The sequence below is a fragment of the Sphaeramia orbicularis genome, chromosome 10 (assembly GCF_902148855.1).
Source record: "Sphaeramia orbicularis chromosome 10, fSphaOr1.1, whole genome shotgun sequence".
In the NCBI taxonomy this organism is placed as follows: Eukaryota; Metazoa; Chordata; class Actinopteri; order Kurtiformes; family Apogonidae; genus Sphaeramia; species Sphaeramia orbicularis.
Window position 1 is genome coordinate 50468237 of NC_043966.1, and position 19120 is coordinate 50487356.

At 39.9% G+C, this 19120-nt stretch overlaps 1 protein-coding gene across 3 annotated transcripts; it reads right to left on the minus strand.

Annotated features, from left to right (window-relative positions):
* Window positions 1–390: 390 nt before the first annotated feature.
* Window positions 391–17802, minus strand: hars (histidyl-tRNA synthetase). Of its 3 annotated transcripts, none has more exons than XM_030145750.1 (14): window positions 17621–17759; window positions 14901–15270; window positions 14711–14800; window positions 14346–14465; window positions 14147–14242; window positions 13372–13497; window positions 13163–13270; window positions 12987–13085; window positions 12804–12897; window positions 10811–10938; window positions 9065–9343; window positions 8458–8574; window positions 2660–2806; window positions 391–1039 (listed from the first exon to the last, which is right to left on the minus strand). In XM_030145750.1, exons 2-14 carry the CDS (start codon window positions 15003–15005, stop codon window positions 980–982), a joined length of 1569 nt encoding a protein of 522 aa, XP_030001610.1. In that variant the 5' UTR covers window positions 15006–15270; window positions 17621–17759; the 3' UTR covers window positions 391–979. The 3 variants fall into 3 exon arrangements, with proteins under 3 accessions (XP_030001610.1, XP_030001611.1, XP_030001612.1); XM_030145751.1 differs by having other exon boundaries at window positions 14901–15267; window positions 17621–17735; XM_030145752.1 differs by lacking the exon at window positions 14901–15270 and having other exon boundaries at window positions 17621–17802.
* Window positions 17803–19120: the final 1318 nt, after the last annotated feature.

Here is a 19120-nt window from a genome sequence, read left to right on the forward strand (position 1 = left end):
TAGGGATTACGGTAATTCTGAGTCTTTCAATCTTTTGAAAACCTTTTAAATGTTTGAAAAAAAAAAAAGGCAAAAACTGAGAGAAAAGCACTTGCAAACATGTGAAATTTTAAAAGAACTGGGTGAATAGTGTACAAAAAAAAAATCAGACAAAAATCTCAGGATGGACAGAATTCCTAGTACCCCCTATATTATAATAGCAGGTATAATAGAAAGTCATAGAAGGGCATTCTTGAACTTTCCATCCATTCTGATGTGTAATTTGTGTCTTGTTAAATTTACTGTGGAACAATTTATTTGGCGACAGAATAAACACACAGAATAACTTATTAGGATCAGCCCATTAAAAAAAATGTAGAAGAATTGGATAAATAGAGTGAAAACCCACACTGATAACCGGAATATGTTTATTTTTGCCACCAGACAGAACAGGTATGATACAAGCAGAAAGGAGTTCAACTGCAGCAAATAATGAGTCATAACAGAAAGTAAACATGAGTTTTCCAGCTTGGTCCTGAATAGCTGAAACAAGCAGTATGCACAAAATGTTTCTTTTTTCCTAAACAATCACTACATAAACCTCCAGTTTGATAGAATTTTTTGTTTCCCTAGAACTTTTTCCTCAGCAAGCCTTAGTGCACACCTTTACATCGACACAAGTCTGCCAGACAAAATCCAAAAATCTAACATTTCATATATTCTGTCACTGAATTCAGGTCTGAGCTCCAATGATGGTATTCCCTTTAAGAACAAATCTTCAACATATCTACTGTTATTGGCTCCCTCATCTGATACTGTGTGCAACATCCTCCATAAACACCGGTCTCTGTGGCAGCTATGACGGTACAAGTATGGATGTGTGAGTTTGTTTTCAGGGCTGCACCCATATCAAACATGCTCGTATAGGTGCAGGATTCTGTACAGGTGTGAGCAGAGCACATGTTCTGTTGCTGTTGTATAGATGCATGATGCAGAGTCATTAGGGGTCAGAGGTCCTCCTCCTAATCTCATCTATAAGGTCAGCTCTGGAAATGTCAGCCTGTGAACACAAAGTTGGAGCAGCAGGGTTAAACATGGAGTCAAAACAGTCAGCATGTGAAAAGACAGAACCAGCTGTAATTCATCCTGTTTCAGAGACTGGTACCAGCAGGGGACCACAGAAATGTCCACAGGTGACTGACCATAGAATTTGTAGCAGTCATGAAATTGAACCACAGACCTTGGCTCCAAACTGAGGCCAGTGTACAAGTAAAACAGTTTAAAGTCGAACACAAATGGCCACAATGTAGTAGTGTTGAGTTTTTTTTAAAAAAACCTACACGATACAGTCTAAAGCTAAAAACAAATCCAAAATCTGAAAGCAAATCTATCTCCATAGATGTTAAATTGTCAAACTTTACAGCAGGATTAAAATGTTTACAGCGGGTGCAAAAAATGGTTTTGGTTTCTATAACTTGTTTTATCATCTGTCACAATGGTACAGGGAGGAATTTTGCATCATCTCAGCTACTAACTTTGACATTCAGACCTCTTATTTATTGAATCCTACTTCTTTTTGTCCCTGACTAGCAGCTTAGCTGTAGTTGTGTTAAATGACTTACCTGCAAGACCATCAGAGGATTCTTTTATGAGGTTAACTGATACTTGAACAGTGTAACTTAGTTCCATTAGCTGATGTATTCATTCAGCAAAAGTGCAATTTAGCTGTTATTAGTATGTTTGCACATCACGACTTTCACATTACTGTTTTCAAATGCATCTGCACATGCTAGCATTTATTAAGGAGGTGAAACTATTTACGTTTGTTTATGACACTGTACTTGTGTCTGATGTGACTTCAGCCATGGCAATGTTTGTGCTCTTTTGGGAAAGAACAGAGTAGTAACAATTGCGGACCTCTGGACATCATCACTTTAAGGCTTTGGTCAAGATTTCTGTAACAGATAAGCTGAATTCTCTAATGGAAGACAGTGTAACATGATTTAAAGCAACTAGTTTCCTCTTGGCTTGCGGCATGAATGATCTCATGCAGGGACAAGAAAGGATTAGAAATCTTTTAAAATGTAGTGGAATTTTTCATAAAGGTGCTTATAAAGGGTATTTGAGGTTATTTGTTATTACATATTACCTGTATTTTCAGTAAGTTTCAATTTCATTCCTCACTCTTCTCCAGCGCCGCTCAGTTCTTGATGTCACAGCCATATTATGCATGTCAAGGGTTCAGAATCATGGTTCACAAACCAATAAGTTTGTCCACTATTTACAGTCTGTGGTCTCCATTTCTTGTAACTGTTTTACAAATTAAAAGCCTTTTGCAGTCCTCTGTTGCAACCTCAGTAATTGATCAAATTCTGAAGACAACCAAAATAACCTTGCCATGTCACCAATACTGTTAAATGTATATGAAGTGGACCATGAGGTCTGAATAGCTGGTCTACCTATTCAAGAGTTTATCATGTGATCCAATAAAATGGTCATGAACACTGATCTGGTTCTTATGAGGCTGGTTGTGGGTGAGGTTGCAATGGTTTGTTATTGTGAAGTTTGGGAAACAGTGCTATAGTCCAGTGCATTTACAATGCTCTGCTCTTCCTGTGTACAATGTGTTTCATATGGTCCTGAGGTGAGGTGCAGTATGGATGTCCACTGTATGTGATACCTCCTCTCTGGTGGCCACCACACGCAGTTTGACCACTCCATCCTTCAGCTCCTGTTCTCCCAGTATGGCCACCAGGGGGATCCCAGACTCCTCACAGTGCTGCAGCTGGCTCAGCAGTTTGGGATTCTTCTTGTACATCACCTCTGCCTGCAAATGCCACAGCATACAGGTTTAAAACGACTACACTGCACTTTACCTAGAATGATGGCCCTGGACTGTTCTCTCTTTATACTTCATGGGCTAGGAACAATGCATGTGCATGAACATGTTCATATTCTTAATGTAACTTTTTCTTACCACACCTAACACAGTGAAAATGCTTGTAACTTTATAAAGTCTATGTGTTATGTACATGCCTATATTAAGAGAACTACCTAAAATATTTGCACTCTACTCAGGTAAATAAAGACTCAAGCCAATACAATGATTTTCAGCGTTTTCACCAACCAACTTATTTGTATTTAGAAAATAGAAACTAATATAGATATTGTTGTTTCATTTTCAAAAATGCTGAAATTGTCCTCTATAAGTAAAATGAGTAAGAAGTGTAATAAAAGGGGAACACCACTTAGAACAGAAGTACTCACGATTTTTATAACAAGCAATATACTCAAAAGAATTGTCGTATGATACTGAGTTTTTTGCTATCCTGGACTTTTAATCTGCGATGCCATGGGTAATGTTTTGTTAGGGTTCTAATCATTTTTTTAAATTTAGACATCAATTAATGTTTAATTTTTGTAATTCTGGGTCCTGAAACTGTAGAAGTCTGGTATCCCCTCATCTAAAGGTCTTCTTAATGTGTAAAAAAAAAATGTTCCTTTATACCTTTTATGCCTATATAGGCAGAATGTAAATGACACATACATGCCTAAATAATCATTAGACACAACACTAAACACACTAAAAATCTCTGAATCTGAATGATTACTTCCGAGTCATAGTTTCAGAACTCTTCATTTAAGAGAAAATTTCAGAAACGAGAGGACAAAGTAAACACTGACACATTATCCAGATAACATTTTCTTTTTTTGTGTGTTCTCGTCTCACTGAGATAAGATTTCTGCCCCTCAGAGCAGAATCTGTCCATTTGTCATTTTAAGTGTTGGAAATCTATGACATGATGTTATAACCAGATAACATTATCCCGTTATCAGAAAAGCCCCTTTGAATGTTAGCATTACCAGGATTACTCACAGTCATCTATTGGTGTCTGGCTCTGCTCTGACTAATATTAATGTAGTTGCAACATATTGCCACATCCAGCTCTTCAGAAATGGACAAATTAGTCTTCATTTTCTGCTTTCTTCATTACCTTTTGCATTACAATGAGCTACTTTCTATTCAACATGTCATATCTTCAAGCTCCAACATCATGAATCTTTCAGGAGATCAGTGTTACTCAAGGGTCAGAGGTGAATGATACCACAGTTGGAGATGCATGGGCTGGATGTACAATGGAATATCAAAACGTTTTGAGCCTCGCACATTTTTTCAAGTCGGACAGTACAATGCACCACACCTGATGTACATCAATGTCTCAGCTACAGACTGCAGGATCGTATTGCTGGGTGCAATTGCTTAGTCACAACACTGTGGAAGAGACATACCCCCCAGTGAGTTGGAAAAATGGACAAAACTACAGGGTGTCCCATAAGTCTCCATACATAGGAGACATAATACATTCCATACATATATGGTTCTAACATGTATTTCTTTATATTTCTTCTTTATACAGGGTGTCCCTTAAGTCTCCATACATAGGAAAAATAAACATTTCTTGACATAAACCATTTTTATTTATATAGTATGCTCTATATGACTGCCATTTTGTCGGGAACACATTTCAATGCGTGTCCTCCACTGCTGAAGAACTATAAAGAAGAAATATAAAGAAATACATGTTAGAACCATATATGTATGGAATGTATTATGTCTCCTATGTATGGAGACTTACGGGACACCCTGTAGTTCTTCAGCAGTGGAGGACACGCATTGAAATGTGTTCCCAACAAAATGGCAGTCATATAGAGCATATTATATAAATAAAAACGGTTTATGTCAAGAAACGTTTATTTTTCCTATGTATGGAGACTTATGGGACACCCTGTAAGTATAGAGCAGTGATAAAGTTTCTATACTGACAATCAACAGAAACTCTGAGGTGGAAATGTATGCATATTTCTACTTGTAAGGGGGGTTGTAATTATTCATTGTGGATTTATTGATGACTTAGTGCTCGGGTACTTGAGATAATGATGAGTTGTCATGTTGTCTCTGTTCATTGCACATGGGTTGGTCTCTTTGCAAAAGTGGACCAAATACACATTGAGCAATACTCAGTGGGTATCTACACAATTTGAGGATTGGTTTTGAAAGCCTATATAAAGGCCCAAAAAAGGCCACCATTGTTAGTCCAGTGAACGGCATCATGCCACATCTATCACATGAATAACGTCTCCGGGCACTGGGTACAGTGGAGGCCGGTTTGAGCTATAGTGATATAGCCAGGCGTATGGGCTGTTCCCAACCCACAATCAGAAACCTGGTTGAATGCCACAACACGACAGGCTCTGTTGACGATAGACCGTGCCCAGGGCGAGAGAGAGTGACACCTCCCGACCAGGACCGCTACTGCTGTGACTTTGTGTTTGGCAGGTGCCATTTTCTTTTGTTAAGTTTTTTGTTTTGAAATTATTCTTGAAACTTTAGATTTTTGTTTCTGTATCCCAATATCCTGAACAAATGATTTATATGAAAAAATTCCAGTTTAGGGTTTCAAAATAAAAATGATGTCAAAAAATATGGTCTCAAAGTTTTCATTGACTGTGAGTGTAGTTCTGAAGGGTCAATCTTGCCAAGGGGCAGGCCAAGGGAAGGTTGACATCTAGATCAAAAAATACATTTAAAATCACCCTTTGAAGACATATATTTTTGAAAGTACATTACTTCTAGTGTCAGGCACGAGATTTTATTTTTTAGAAAAATGTTTTAAAAATACTTAGGTGGCATTATATTCAGCATAAATTTATGTTTGCATTCTTTGTCCATCAGTGCAATTCAAAGCATAACTGCGATCCTCTTCTATTGGACCTATATTATACTTATGATAAGTTGTAAGGTCCATTTAAAAACCTTTTGCTACTCTTTTTTACAGTGGTTACAAATATCTGATAAACTGAGATAGATATATGTTAAAATATATTAAATTAGTTTAAGGTATTTCACTTTGTAAATATTATATATGCAATGTATATACTAATAAATATCCTGAACAAATAATTTACATTTATAATTCTTCTCCCTTGTCCATCCGTTACTGAAACACTTAGCAAATCTCTTGCTATTTTATGCCCTTAGCTGTTGAAAAAAATACAAACCGTTTACTATTTTGCAAAACAGACCCCCTAGAGGACCAACAGTAAAGATTTTAGTTTTATGAAAATTGGAACTGCACTTTAAGGCAGGTTTTATAAAGTAGTCAAAAACAGATCTTAATTTTCTGTCCATCCATTACCATGGGGGGTTTTACTATTTTTAAGCCAGAAAATTAGGTCAAAACATTTTTCTTCCAATTCCACATCTAAAAGTGCCCATTATTCCCTGCAAAATGAGATATCATTCATCTTTTTACCATAAATAGTCGTGAAAGGGCAAACAAAAATGTAGCAAGGCTGTCCGTCTGTTACCGCTTGGCCAGCCCCCAATGGTGAAGAGTGATTGACTGCTGTTTTTAGATGAGTTTCTTGTGACGTATGCATACATTAAGTCTTGGAGGCGAAGTAACGCCGAGTTCATAGCGTGTTAAACGATGGACCTGCTAAACTCCTGTGTGCCGTTATTACTTAGCTTTCACCAAGTATAAGTTAGGCATACAGACCACTCAGTTCCACTGGTGGCAGCAGTGGTTCTGTTCTGCCGGCCGCTGTTATAGTTATTACCGCGGTTAGCGTAGCTTCTCAGTATAGTTAGCCTGCATGCCTGTTGCACTTAGCTGCATGAAAAAAAAAGAATTCTCATCATGTGGTACGGTGATGAAGACCCCTTTAAACCCACCAGGAGGGCTTCCCCTAGCCTATCACCCTGTAGAGAGAGAGCGATTGTGGATCTACCTGCTCCCTTTGCTGGCAATGGCAGCCAGAGTTTCCTCAGCTGGAAGTGGTAGTCGGAGCTATGGCAGGTGACACCGGTGAGTTCAGCGGGGAGCTGGTGACAGTACTCTCCACCCGTCTATGCAAGTCTGCTTTTCTACTATGGACAGCCTTCCCGATGCGGTCAAGTCAAATTATGTGGCCGTGAAACAGAAGATGGGGTAAGCTTTTGGACAGAGACAGTTAATGGACCATTTTAGAGCTAGCATATCGGCTCGTTCACGAGTTCCAAGGGAGAGCCTGGAGGTGTACGCGGCTGATGTGAGCCAGCTGGTAGCTGGTACTCATGTTTTTACCTCCCAGTTGCGTGCGCATCACTGTTGTTAGTAAACACTGAAACTCATCTATAGGGAGTCTTCTCCTTCCTCTGCAACCATCAAACACCGGGTGAAGGAATTCCAGCATTGCAACCATCACCCAGCATTGCAGAGAGAGTTCAGAAGATGACATCAGTCAGGATGGTCATCAACCAGTACCAGCCCGCTAAACACTGACACTGTGCACAAACCACATCACTCTCCATGAGTTAGAAGAAATAAGAGGCCTTTCATATGGATCCATGCACAGCATACTTCATGATAAACTCCACATTTCTAAGGTATGCGAAGATGGGTCCCCAGAATGCTTTTAGGTGGCATGAAGCTATTGAGGGTCACCATCAGCAGAGCCTTGCTAACTTGGTACAACACTAACCCAGATGATTTCATTTTAGGGATGTAAACCTGAATGAAACCTGGCTTTATCATTATGATCCAGACAGCAAACAGGAAACTGGAATGGAAAAACATCACATCTCCAAAGATAAAGAAGTTCAAAGCCACCAGTTCCACCAAGAAGGCTATGGCGACCATTTTCTGGGACAGCAAAGGAGTGGTCCACATTGATTGCCTGCCCCATGGAACCACAATGAATGGGAAATATTACACTAACCTACTGACGCAGGTGTGCCAAGCCATCAAGGAGAAACTCCACGGAAAAATCTGTTGTGAGATTCTGCTTCACCAGGACAATGTCCACACCAGCCAAGTTGCAATGGAAACTGTGCACCACTGTGGCTACAAACTCCTCCCTCACCTACCCTATTCTACAGACCTAGCCCCCAGCGACTTCCAACTCTTTCCCAGGCTGAAAAAACACCTTCAGGGCCAGAGATTTGAGGATGATGATGAGCTGACTGCTGCTGCGGAGGCCTGGTTAGGGGACCAAGATGTTGAGTTCTACTGATTGGGTATCAGTGAGTGGCAAACTAGATGCAACAAGTGAGTGGAGTTGGAAGGGGACTATGCTGAATAATAAAGCAGTATAAATCCAAATATCTTGCTCTTTCTGTGTGAGGCTCAAAAAGTTTTGATATGCCCTCGTATTTATAGAACAATTAATATGTAATGATACAATAATGGTAGCATGCTGGATAGTTAGTGTTTACACTGACTGTCCACATTGTGAGCCAGACTATCACCAGATGTTTTCAGGTAGATTTGATGGAAATCCAATCACAACACATTACACCTTTTCCTGATCCACATACAGATCACATTTTAATACTGGGAATAAATGGGGTCTGATTCAGTAACCAAAAAAAAATCCCACATCTTGTCATTTCATGTTCACCTTTCTGAGTATGAATGTAGTGAATATAAAACATACCTTAATGCCAGCATTCCACAGCTCTGCAGTGAGTTTGAGTCTCTCCTCCAGTAGGTTCTTCTGAGCAGACGCCACCATCACCTGCACCTCTGTGGTCCGGACCTTCTCTGCTGAAACCTGAGCAGAACCCAGCCAATATTAGTCTGAGTACTGGTGACCTATTGATGTTACACACCTTTAAACCTTTATTGTATTTCATGTAGATTATTAGGTTTGATCATGAATCATGGTATGAAACCTCTCCCACATCACAGTCTGCACCCACCAGCTGGTCTTTGTTCCAAATAAGAGAAATGGTCTCAGGGCAGATCAAGGTCAACAATGATCCAGTTGATAAACAGTGTGAAAAGTTTTAGATCGTTTGGACTTAAGAGGAAGGTGGCTTACACAAGGCTATTGTCACCGATAAATAAAATAGAAAGGAAAAACAAAGGGAAGATGGACCTCTTCACATGGTGTGTGTAGAAATGCTCGTCTTCACTATTAGACATAGTCATGCCATGTTTGTAAAGTCTGCTCCCAAAATTGTGAAACTAAAACTACCTGGACCAAATACAACACTGACAGACATGGAATGTGTGGAGTGAGGGGAGGCAGCTGTGTTCACCTCGGCCTTCTGCTCCATGATAGAGAAGATTCGCTCGATGCCAATGCTCACTCCCACACAGGGCACCTTTCTGCCCTTGGGGTCAAACATGCCCACCAGGCCGTCGTAGCGCCCCCCACCGGCCACACTGCCCACGCTCACGCTCTCCTCTGTGGACCCTGGGGCCCCATTCTGGGCTTCGGTGGTGACTGAGGCCACACCTGCCTGGGTCAGCACTGCCTCATAAATGACTCCCGTGTAATAATCCAGACCACGGGCCAGACTCAGGTCAAACACCACCTGTGACACACAGCAACAGTGAGGGCAGTAATGTGTTAGAGAGCGCAACACAATGATAGAGCTACACCTATCAATTATTTTATTAACTGGTTAATCTACCAATAATGTTTTACATTCCATTACACAATTATTTGAATAAGTGAAAAAAAATATAGTAAAAATGTGAAAAAGACATGTCTGAAATTGACTACATGTCCTTTTTTCCTGAATCAGCTGAAACAACAACAGTATCTCTCTCTCTCTCTCTCTCTCTCTCTCTCTCTCTCTCTCTCTCTCTCTCTCTCTCTCTCTCTCTCTCTCTCTCTCTCTCTCTCTCTCTCTATATATATATATATATATATATATATATATATATACATATACACACACACACACATATATACAGGGCGGGGAAGCAAAATTTACAATGAACATTTAGTTTTTTTTTCTCAGCAGGCACTACGCCAATTGTTTTGAAACCAAACATATATTGATGTCATAATCATACCTAACACTATTATCCATACCTTTTCAGAAACTTTTGCCCATATGAGTAATCAGGAAAGCAAACGTCAAAGAGTGTGTGATTTGCTGAATGCACTCGTCACACCAAAGGAGATTTCAAAAATAGTTGGAGTGTCCATAAAGACTGTTTATAATGGAAAGAAGAGAATGACTATGAGCAAAACTATTACGACAAAGTCTGGAAGATACTATTAAAGAAGAATGGGAGAAGTTGCCACCCGAATATTTGAGGAACACTTGCACAAGTTTCAGGAAGCGTGTGAAGGCAGTTATTGAGAAAGAAGGAGGACACATAGAATAAAAACATTTTCTATTATGTAAATTTTCTTGTGGCAAATAAATTCTCATGACTTTCAATAAACTAATTGGTCATACACTGTATTTCAATCCCTGCCTCAAAATATTGTAAATTTTGCTTCCCCACCCTGTGTGTGTGTGTGTGTGTGTGTGTGTGTGTGTGTGTGTGTGTATATATATATACAAAATCTATGTATAATATAAATTTTATATATGTATATATATATATATATATATATATATACATATATATATATATAAAATATAAAATCGACAAATGTGCACAGCAGTCTTCAAAACATTTGTATCCAACTTAATAACAACTTAAGATGGAACTAAAATACAACTGAAGAAATAGGCAAACATAAAAGGTTAAAGAGTTTAAAGGAGTTAAGTGATGGTTCCAATGTGGAAAAGTGAGCATATAGACATTTTCTGCCTTTTTGTCCTCCTCTCTTCTGTTGTTTGTGGTGATCCTGGCATCATGTCCATCAAAATAAGAGTCCGTGTGAAACAACAGCAAAGCTATGTTTATAGGCAGCGAAATTTAGGAAATGAAGGAAAATTGTAATTGGATGTAATTGAATATGTTTTTAAAATCAATTTGTGTCAATAAATCATTTCAGCTCTACATAATGAATAATGATGCACAGTCACATGTCTCACCTTGTCTGTGACCTGGAAGAGCTGCAGGTAACTGAAGAGCAGCTTGATATCTGACAGACCTGCACATGCCTGCTTACTCTGAGACATCTTCTGATCCTGAAGGAGGTGCTCTGCCAGGTCCATCCCACCTACCACACACATAACTGTTTACTGTTCATGTACTCATAAACAAATCATAATAGTTATCTCATGACACCTTACATTTGGAGCTGGTCAAAACCAGACTCTTGATAGGCCAATTCTCAGACAATTAACAGAATCGTCCAGGAGCAAACACTTGGCATTAGTGGTGAGGAAAAACTTTCTTTCTTTCTTTCTCAAACTCCAGTATTCAGTCTTCTTTTAGCTGTTTGGCTCTTTACTAAAACACCTTAGCTGTTAAGAGTTCTCATATAAGCTAAACAGAGCAGAGGACCACCACTGGGTGCTTAGAGTTTACATGGAGTGACCTGGTGGTGAAGCCTTCAAGGACGTTAATCATTAGGGTACGTTTACACGGCAACACTCCGCAAAGATTCCTCCTTTGCGTTATAAAATCATTCCGCGTTAAGACGAAGCCACTATGATAACGATCTGCGTTAACATGAGTCCGCGAGGACGGCTGAATACGCTGTAGTGGCCATGTCAGACCAGTAGCTGGCGATGTAGAGCTGTAGTGAAACAGTGGCGGTAAAACATGCGCCTGCGCACAAACGATTTCCGGTTTAGACAGCCTTTAAATGAGGAGAAGAAGAAGAGGCGGACAACACTATTTACAAACAACAATGGGGAGTGGTCGTACAAAGACGCAGGACTTCTTTGTCTGAACAGACGAGCTGAGCACAGTTAGCAGCACGTATGTTGTTCTGAAACCGGCCATTGTTGTTGTGGTTGTTCCTTCTTTTTCTGCAGCTTTATTGTGTCATACAGGCTGGCAAACCAGCTTGGAGGCGCATTACCGCCACCAACTGGCCTGGAGTGGGTTAACTGGCGGTTCTTGGCTGCGCGCGCATGCGGTGACGTCATATTTTACCCCGGAACGCTCCGACTCGCATTAACACGGAGCTGAAATGCGGAGCGTATCGACAACGTTCCACCCTGGACCCTGGTATCAAAAGTTTCCGGATTCAGGCACTCTAGGCACCGTTTCCATGTTAACAGAAGGCTAATCCGCGATGAAATCTTCCCGGAGTCGACTGAATCCGACGCCATGTAAACGGCCCCTAGTCACAATGACCAAGGCTCAAATCCTAGTAATAAAGGTTTTTATTACACCCGCTGCCCGCCCCACACACATATTCTTTATCACTACAAGAGATGCAGTACCCTGTTTGATGGCTGAATTTCAATTTATGAATTTTTTACACATTTTTTAACCTTTCAACTTACAATTTTTGTCCAACTGATTTCTCAGACATTACTCAACCAATTCTTTTCAAATTTCACACACATCTTTACATGTGCCTTTCTCTCCATTTTTTTTTTTTTTTTTTTTTTTTTTTTTTTTTTTTTACTTTTTGAAAAGATTGAAAGTTCAGACTCAAAATTAATCCCTGGGTAGACAAGGTATCAGTGAGAAGGAGGGGCAAAGTATGGTGCGACCGGGCAGGGGTATTAGCAAGCTCTGTTTACTTTTTCCACTTGTTTCAACTAATTTCTCTGGCCTTCTTTCCTGTCTTTCTAATATTAAATAAAAGGCACAATATGACTTGGAAAGCATTAACCATGGGGCTGTAATCAACTCAAAATTTTGTCAAATCAGATGTAGCAATACAAAACAAAAATTTCTACCACTTGCATCTGCATTCTCCATTGTTTGACAATTACCCACCAGGTACTACCATAGGTGAGAGCAGGAACATTCATTCATTCATGAACGAGACCTTTAGTTACACAGACTCCATCACTCTACTCCTCCACAAGGAAATAGTTTTGTTTTTTTTTTTGTTTTGTTTTACAAGGGAGGCTGAGGCCAGGTTAAGCTGTGATCCAGTATTCACATATGTGGCCTCACCCTGCATACTGACATACTCCCCAATCTGGTCAGCTGCCTGCTCCGACAGGCCCTTCTCATTCACCATCTCCTTCTTCACATCCTCCCAGGACATCTGCAATGAAAAACCAAAGAAGAACATTTATAGGACTGAATGTGGAAATGAAGATAGAGACTGCACTCTGCAGTAAAACGTCATCACACCTTGTCCAGTTTGTCCACTGTTGAACAGATGGTGCGGAACTTGTCGTCTGGAACACCACAGACAGCAAACATCCCATCAAGGATGCGTCTGTCATTGACCTGGAGATTGACAACAAGGTTATAGAAGTGACACACATAGATCCAAGTCTTCAGTAAACCTAAGTGAACTGCTTCACCTTGATGCGGAAGTCTCCTAAGTCCAGCTCATGGAGGATTTCATAGACGATCTTCAAGCACTCAGCATCAGGAATCATAGCATCATACTGCCCTGCTATGTCAAAATCCTGAAAGGACACATGCATTCAGTTATTCAGCAGCAAGAGACCATGTCCCAGATACACTTCATGTTACGGGCTCCGCAAATGGATTCCACATGGACACTCACACACTGGTAAAATTCTCTGTAACGTCCACGAGTCATGGCTGGGTTGTCGCGGCGATAGACCTTAGCAATGTGGTAACGCTTGATGTTGGTGATCTTGTTCATGGCCAGATAGCGAGCAAAGGGGACCTGAGAAAGGACAAATTAAGGACTAGAGCTGTTCTCTGCAGGGAGGGACAGAGTTCAATTTCAACCTCAATGGCCAATATATGTACATTTGACACACCCATATTAGTACTGCTTCAAATAACAGTTGGGGCTGATGGGATATTATGCTTGGTCTTTGCAGGTATTTGGTCATAAGCCAAAATCTGATCAATACTGACCTGAGGAGTCTCTAACTCTGCATTTGGAAAAGTAACAGCCGACCTAACCTCATTTTTAAAACACATTCTGTCACTATGTCACGTTATTGTTTGACAAAATGTGATACTTGGCCAAATGACCTATGACCTCATGTCATGATGAACAGATTTGATTTTGGTTCTCAAAAATCAAAGGTTAAGGTCGACCTCAATATCCAGATTTCTGGCCATAACTGCATGAACAGGTAATGGTCTGATTTAGGTCTTGTTATATAAACAAAAAACTTGCATAGAAATAACAGTGTTTAGAAAACTGACAGTTTTCCCTAATCCCAATTGAATAATATGACAGCAAGATTTATGAGCTATACAGCTGTGACATGTGCCCAAATTTATCCCAGTTAGGTGACAGGTGAAGGGCTATGTGGACTTTTGTTCTGTAGCTCTGTTCTGGTCTTGTGTTTTAAGGATACAGTAAGGTCATATCTGAGGGACAGCAGCTCTCCTCCTTGGTCTTTGAGGTCGTAGATGAGTTTTGAATCCTCTCCGTACTTCCCTGTCAACGTTTCCTGTGTACCAACATAGACATTATGTGAAGAAATTAGATATTTCAGTTTGACTCTGAGAGCATGGAAACGTTTATGCACAAAAAATACATAAGTAAAAATGGACCTTCAGTTCAAACACAGGTGTGTCAATGGTCTCTGCTCCGTGGCGTTTGAAGCAGCTGATGATGGTGTTGAAGACTTTCTCTCTGATGGCCATCTGTTTGGGATTGTAGTCTCTCGTTCCCTGACAGAAAAACAATCACATTATTGGCTCCATGATTTGAAACTGTTATTTCTTTAGTTAGTTTTGGCTTTAAGCTACAGTGGTTACACTGAACATCACATCTGTGGCGCATTTAAGGATACTTAATAAACCTTAATCTTTGTACAAACACACAATTCTAGTTACACGTATTCACATTTTGTTGTAAAATGAGTAGTGTATTGTCACTGCTTGTCCTGCAGTGACAATGCTGTGTGCGATCTTACCTTTGCTGTCTTGAGGACAAATTGGTGTTTGCCATCATCTCCTCCTAGCCGAGCCTTGAGCTCCAGTAGTTTGGCTACCTCCTCATCGATCTGCAACAGATACACCAACCCCATGGTATGAGTCTGCAGCTTTAGACATGAGCAACAATCCTAACAACCAATCAAACAATCACTCAAACCACAGCCTTACCTGAGCAACAGTGATCCCAGAAAAAGAATGTACAGATCGGACACATGTTGCAGCCCGACAGCCCATCACCGCAGCACAAGACCGGACACAAATCATGGCCAGCATGTTTATCCACAATCACAGACGACAGGTTAAAATCAAAAGGAAAATCCATAAAGTTCAGGATGATCCATAAGCATTGTCCCAGGTCAGCATTATCAGCCAATCCCAGTGTCAGTAGATGTTGAACAAGGAGGTGAAGAGGAGTGGTATAGTAGAATCCAAGCAGGCCGAGTGAGGTAGATGAAGGCGATGAAGATTGAGGCAGGTGGAGGTCATTCAGGGTCAGGCAGGAAGAACAGGAGAAAAGTGGTAAGCAACCCTAGCACTACTGGTGGGCGGGGCATGACGAATCATCATCATCATCACAGCATGGAGGATAGAACATGAGATGTATCAAGTCAATCAAAGCAGCCCACCTATCACAGCCCACACACACATCAACACAGACACAATCCTGGATGCAATTATGTAACCTTTATTCATCATGTTTTGTGGGACTGGTCTTTGACTGAACAGAGGCTAAATATGTGACAATAAAACACAAAAATGCAGGTTATGCATCTTTGCAAGCATGTTTGAAACTTTGTTTCATATACGGCTGGGAGGTGAAATATAATTATGATATATTTTTATCTGGTAATAATATATTTATCACAGTATACACCTTTCATTTGTTCATATTCTCAGTTAAAACAAACCCAATTACTTGTGTATGTATTGATTTATATTGATTATTGTTGAACAAACATCTCATCATTAGCTTTGAATGTACATTTGTGAAATGTTCAGCTGTTTGGTAATCATTGTCAGGTTCCAACCATAAAACTGGAGCTTAAAACACAATTAACTTCCCTTTATGTCATTTGTCTTGGTGAATATGAACTTCCCAGTTTTCACATTTGGGTACACCAAAAACAGAAAATGAAAAGATGAGCAGTAAATCACATAATCAGTGCTCATCTAAAGTCAAAACATCTTTGTGACTTGTATATTCTTATCAGTTGTTACATATTTTACAAATGTTTTAACACCATAAGTAACCATCTGGCTTATTCATTCAGGACCAAAGATCAGCCTTTGAGCTGGAATAAACTATTTGTTATGATAACCTAATTCATAAAAATCTGATTTGCGACTGATCTGACACACTGCCTAGTCCCGTTTTCACATTAGGCTTACATACTAAAAGAAAAGAGAGATGTTAAGAGACACGATGGACTGAAATGACTATTCTGAAGCATTCTGGTTCTGCATACTCTACCTCAGACTTTTTTAATTTTCCACTGGTTGGTAAGTGTTTATGTTCCGATATAACCATTAGCTTTCACTCAGGACTAAATATCACCCTTTACATTGAAAAAATTATAAATATTGACTGATATGAAGACTGTCAGACTTTCAGTCACATTGCCCAGCCCCATGCCCAAAATATGATAAAAAGAGGTTACCTCATTTGTTTGCCAGGAGTGTAGACAGACACTGCACTTCTGCTCAAATCATTAGCTCAACAGGCAGTATATAAGGGGTCATACTGAATGATCATATTCAAAACGCACAAAAGAGCACACATTTTCCATGTGCTGCAGATAAAAGATTCTGTTTTTTGTTTTGTTTTTTTCCACTGGATGTAATGAGTGTGTTTGTCCAACAGGCTTCCGGTTCGATTTATATGTGAATGTGGACTTCAGTGACAATCAATCAATCAATAGTGTAATCCATCATTTTACAAATCTGTGGATAACCCTGAAATATCTGGTTAAATCCCCATTAGTATTTGTGATCTAACAAGGAGTACAATAAAGCAGACATCCAATTGGAAAAAGAACAGAGTAATAAAGACAGTCCACACTAAATGCCCACGAACGCCCGTCTGCGTTAACCAGACCAACTATTGCGTCAGCTGTCTTGCACATTATAGCAAGACAAAGACAAAACTCAACAAGCATTGTGTCAGTTGTCCAAATGGTCGTTTTACATATGAAACATGTAGGTTGGTTTTAATGCGTTGGACAACTTTTCTGTCAACCCACTGTCACAAGCTAGCTTACGTTAGTGTTAGCTAACGGGCTCGGTCGTGTACCGTTAGCGGACGGCACTAAAGGTGTATTAGCATTTTAGCCAGTGAAGCTCTAATATGAAATTGACGATAGGGAAAAACATTTCCTTCTTCCTGAGTCCTGACTCACCGGTGGCTGAGGTAATAGAAGGATTTACAGTGAATGACACGCACGGACTAAAACGGTACGTCGTTTACAGAACTTCTCCGAACATTGCTTAAATTGGGTACCTTCTTACGTTGTCTGACTCTTTACTGTCACTTGTACGTCACGCAATATCAAGTGATTAGAATATATCTGTGTTTAAACAAGCAGAAGACATTTTCATTCTGGGCGTTTTACTAAAATATGCAACCATTCAAGTTATAGACTGTGAATACGTGACTAAACGATGAGACTCCAGAATGAGACGGTCCAAGTCAGCTGTGGACACGATGCATCGATATTAAAGGCTGATCATAAAACAGAAAAGCCAATGTGGTCTGGGTTTTTCCTATTCGTATGAATCAAGTTTCAAACGTATGGCTGCTCAGTTAGCAAACCTAGTGTTAAACACCACCATGCTATTCAGCACATGCTTAACCTGCCCTCTGATCACATTGCAGCAGCACTGGGACTGACCTGCTCCTTGCTCGCCTTCTCTGACTTCAGTTTCCGAACCACTTCACCTTGGACTTTAATCGCGTCTTGTATCTGTACCTTGTCTTCCATGGCTTTTCATAAATATGAATCTAACACATCTAGCTACTGCTAATCACACCTCCGGCATCCTCGCAACTGTCAGGAAGTAAGTGGAAACGGAAATACGCAAGAAATAAAACGTAGACGTCCGTATTTTCAGAATAAAAGATTGCGTAAGAAGCCTTCAAAGTGTCCCTCTGCTCAACAGGGTAGTTTCCAAATAAACACCTGGTATGATGCATAAATACAGTATAAAACGACCTCCCGGTTGGAAACAACTAATGAGGACGATGAAACAGGTAAACCACCTTTAAAGCTAGTTAATTATCGAGTCAATGAATTGTGTGGCATTGTGGCGTGTAACATAATGTTATGCAATTTAAATAATAGTATGATGTGACACCACATAACTGGGAAACTTTGTCTTGTAGCTCCTCAGAGTCAGAAAGAAGATCCAGCACCAGCCATGAGCCCACAAGTCCAGAGTGGGCAGGTAGGACTGCTCATAGAGTGAATATTATTAGAATAAATAGGCTACAGTGAAGAGTAAGGTGTAGGCCTGTTCAGTATGAAAGGTGCTATGAGATGCTTCATGATTCAGCACTACATGAATGAAACTGACACCAAGGCTTTGAAAATAGAAGATTTGTGCTGAGAATTATGACCATTTTTAAAATGTGATTTAGTGTCAGAAGCAGAGCCAGTAGTGATGAGGGGATTGTTCCTGTCAGGATGGAAGGAAAAGGTGAGCTGTTGGAACAGACTGTGTGAACAAGCAAGCATTAGTTCCAGTAAAACCACTTTCTATACCCAAACGATAGTCCTGACCTATTTTATTTTTTATCATTAAAAGTGAGACAGTAAATACACAAAGCCCACAACTGAAAGGCAATAGCATAAAGTAATATTAAATAAGCCTGCATATTTTGCCAATGTAAATATCTGAATTGGTTAAGTAAGTCAAAATGTCTGTAGATATTATTTTTTACTGTGATCCAGGTGCAGGCGAGTCTAGAGAAATTGGAGGAAGTGTGAAAGGGAGAGCAGAGTCTACTGATGACAGAGGAGCAGCTCAGCAGCACAACCCTGAACCACTAGTCCAAAATGAGATAGATGAAGACGAGTCTGTTGTTAGCTTTGATTACTTTGCTCACCCTCAGTCACAGGATATACAGACATTTTTTTCTTATCATCCTCGTCAAACTCCTAATATCACTATACCAAAAGTTTTTTAATAGCAAAGTTGGAACAAACCGCAAGTGGCTGACTTACTGTGAAAAAAATCAGTCTCTCTACTGCTCTGTTTGTCTCAGGCTTTGCAGAACAGTGTGTAGACCTAACATGTAAGGTTATAATTACATGACTTTAATAATAATTGGTCATAATCTAAAGTGGGCCGGTCTGAGGTATGAAACTCCAGGGCTGAAAATGAGTCTCAGT

Bases quoted from the DNA above. Each gene is read 5' to 3' on its own strand.
- hars (XM_030145750.1), bottom strand. From the start codon at position 15,005: ATGCTGGCCATGATTTGTGTCCGGTCTTGTGCTGCGGTGATGGGCTGT. The intron at 14,466-14,710 runs GTAAGATCGCAC...TTTTTCTGTCAG, and splicing joins TTGTCCTCAAGACAGCAAAG to GGAACGAGAGACTACAATCC. The intron at 12,898-12,986 runs GTGTGATGACGT...TTTTCATTGCAG, and splicing joins CAGTGGACAAACTGGACAAG to ATGTCCTGGGAGGATGTGAA.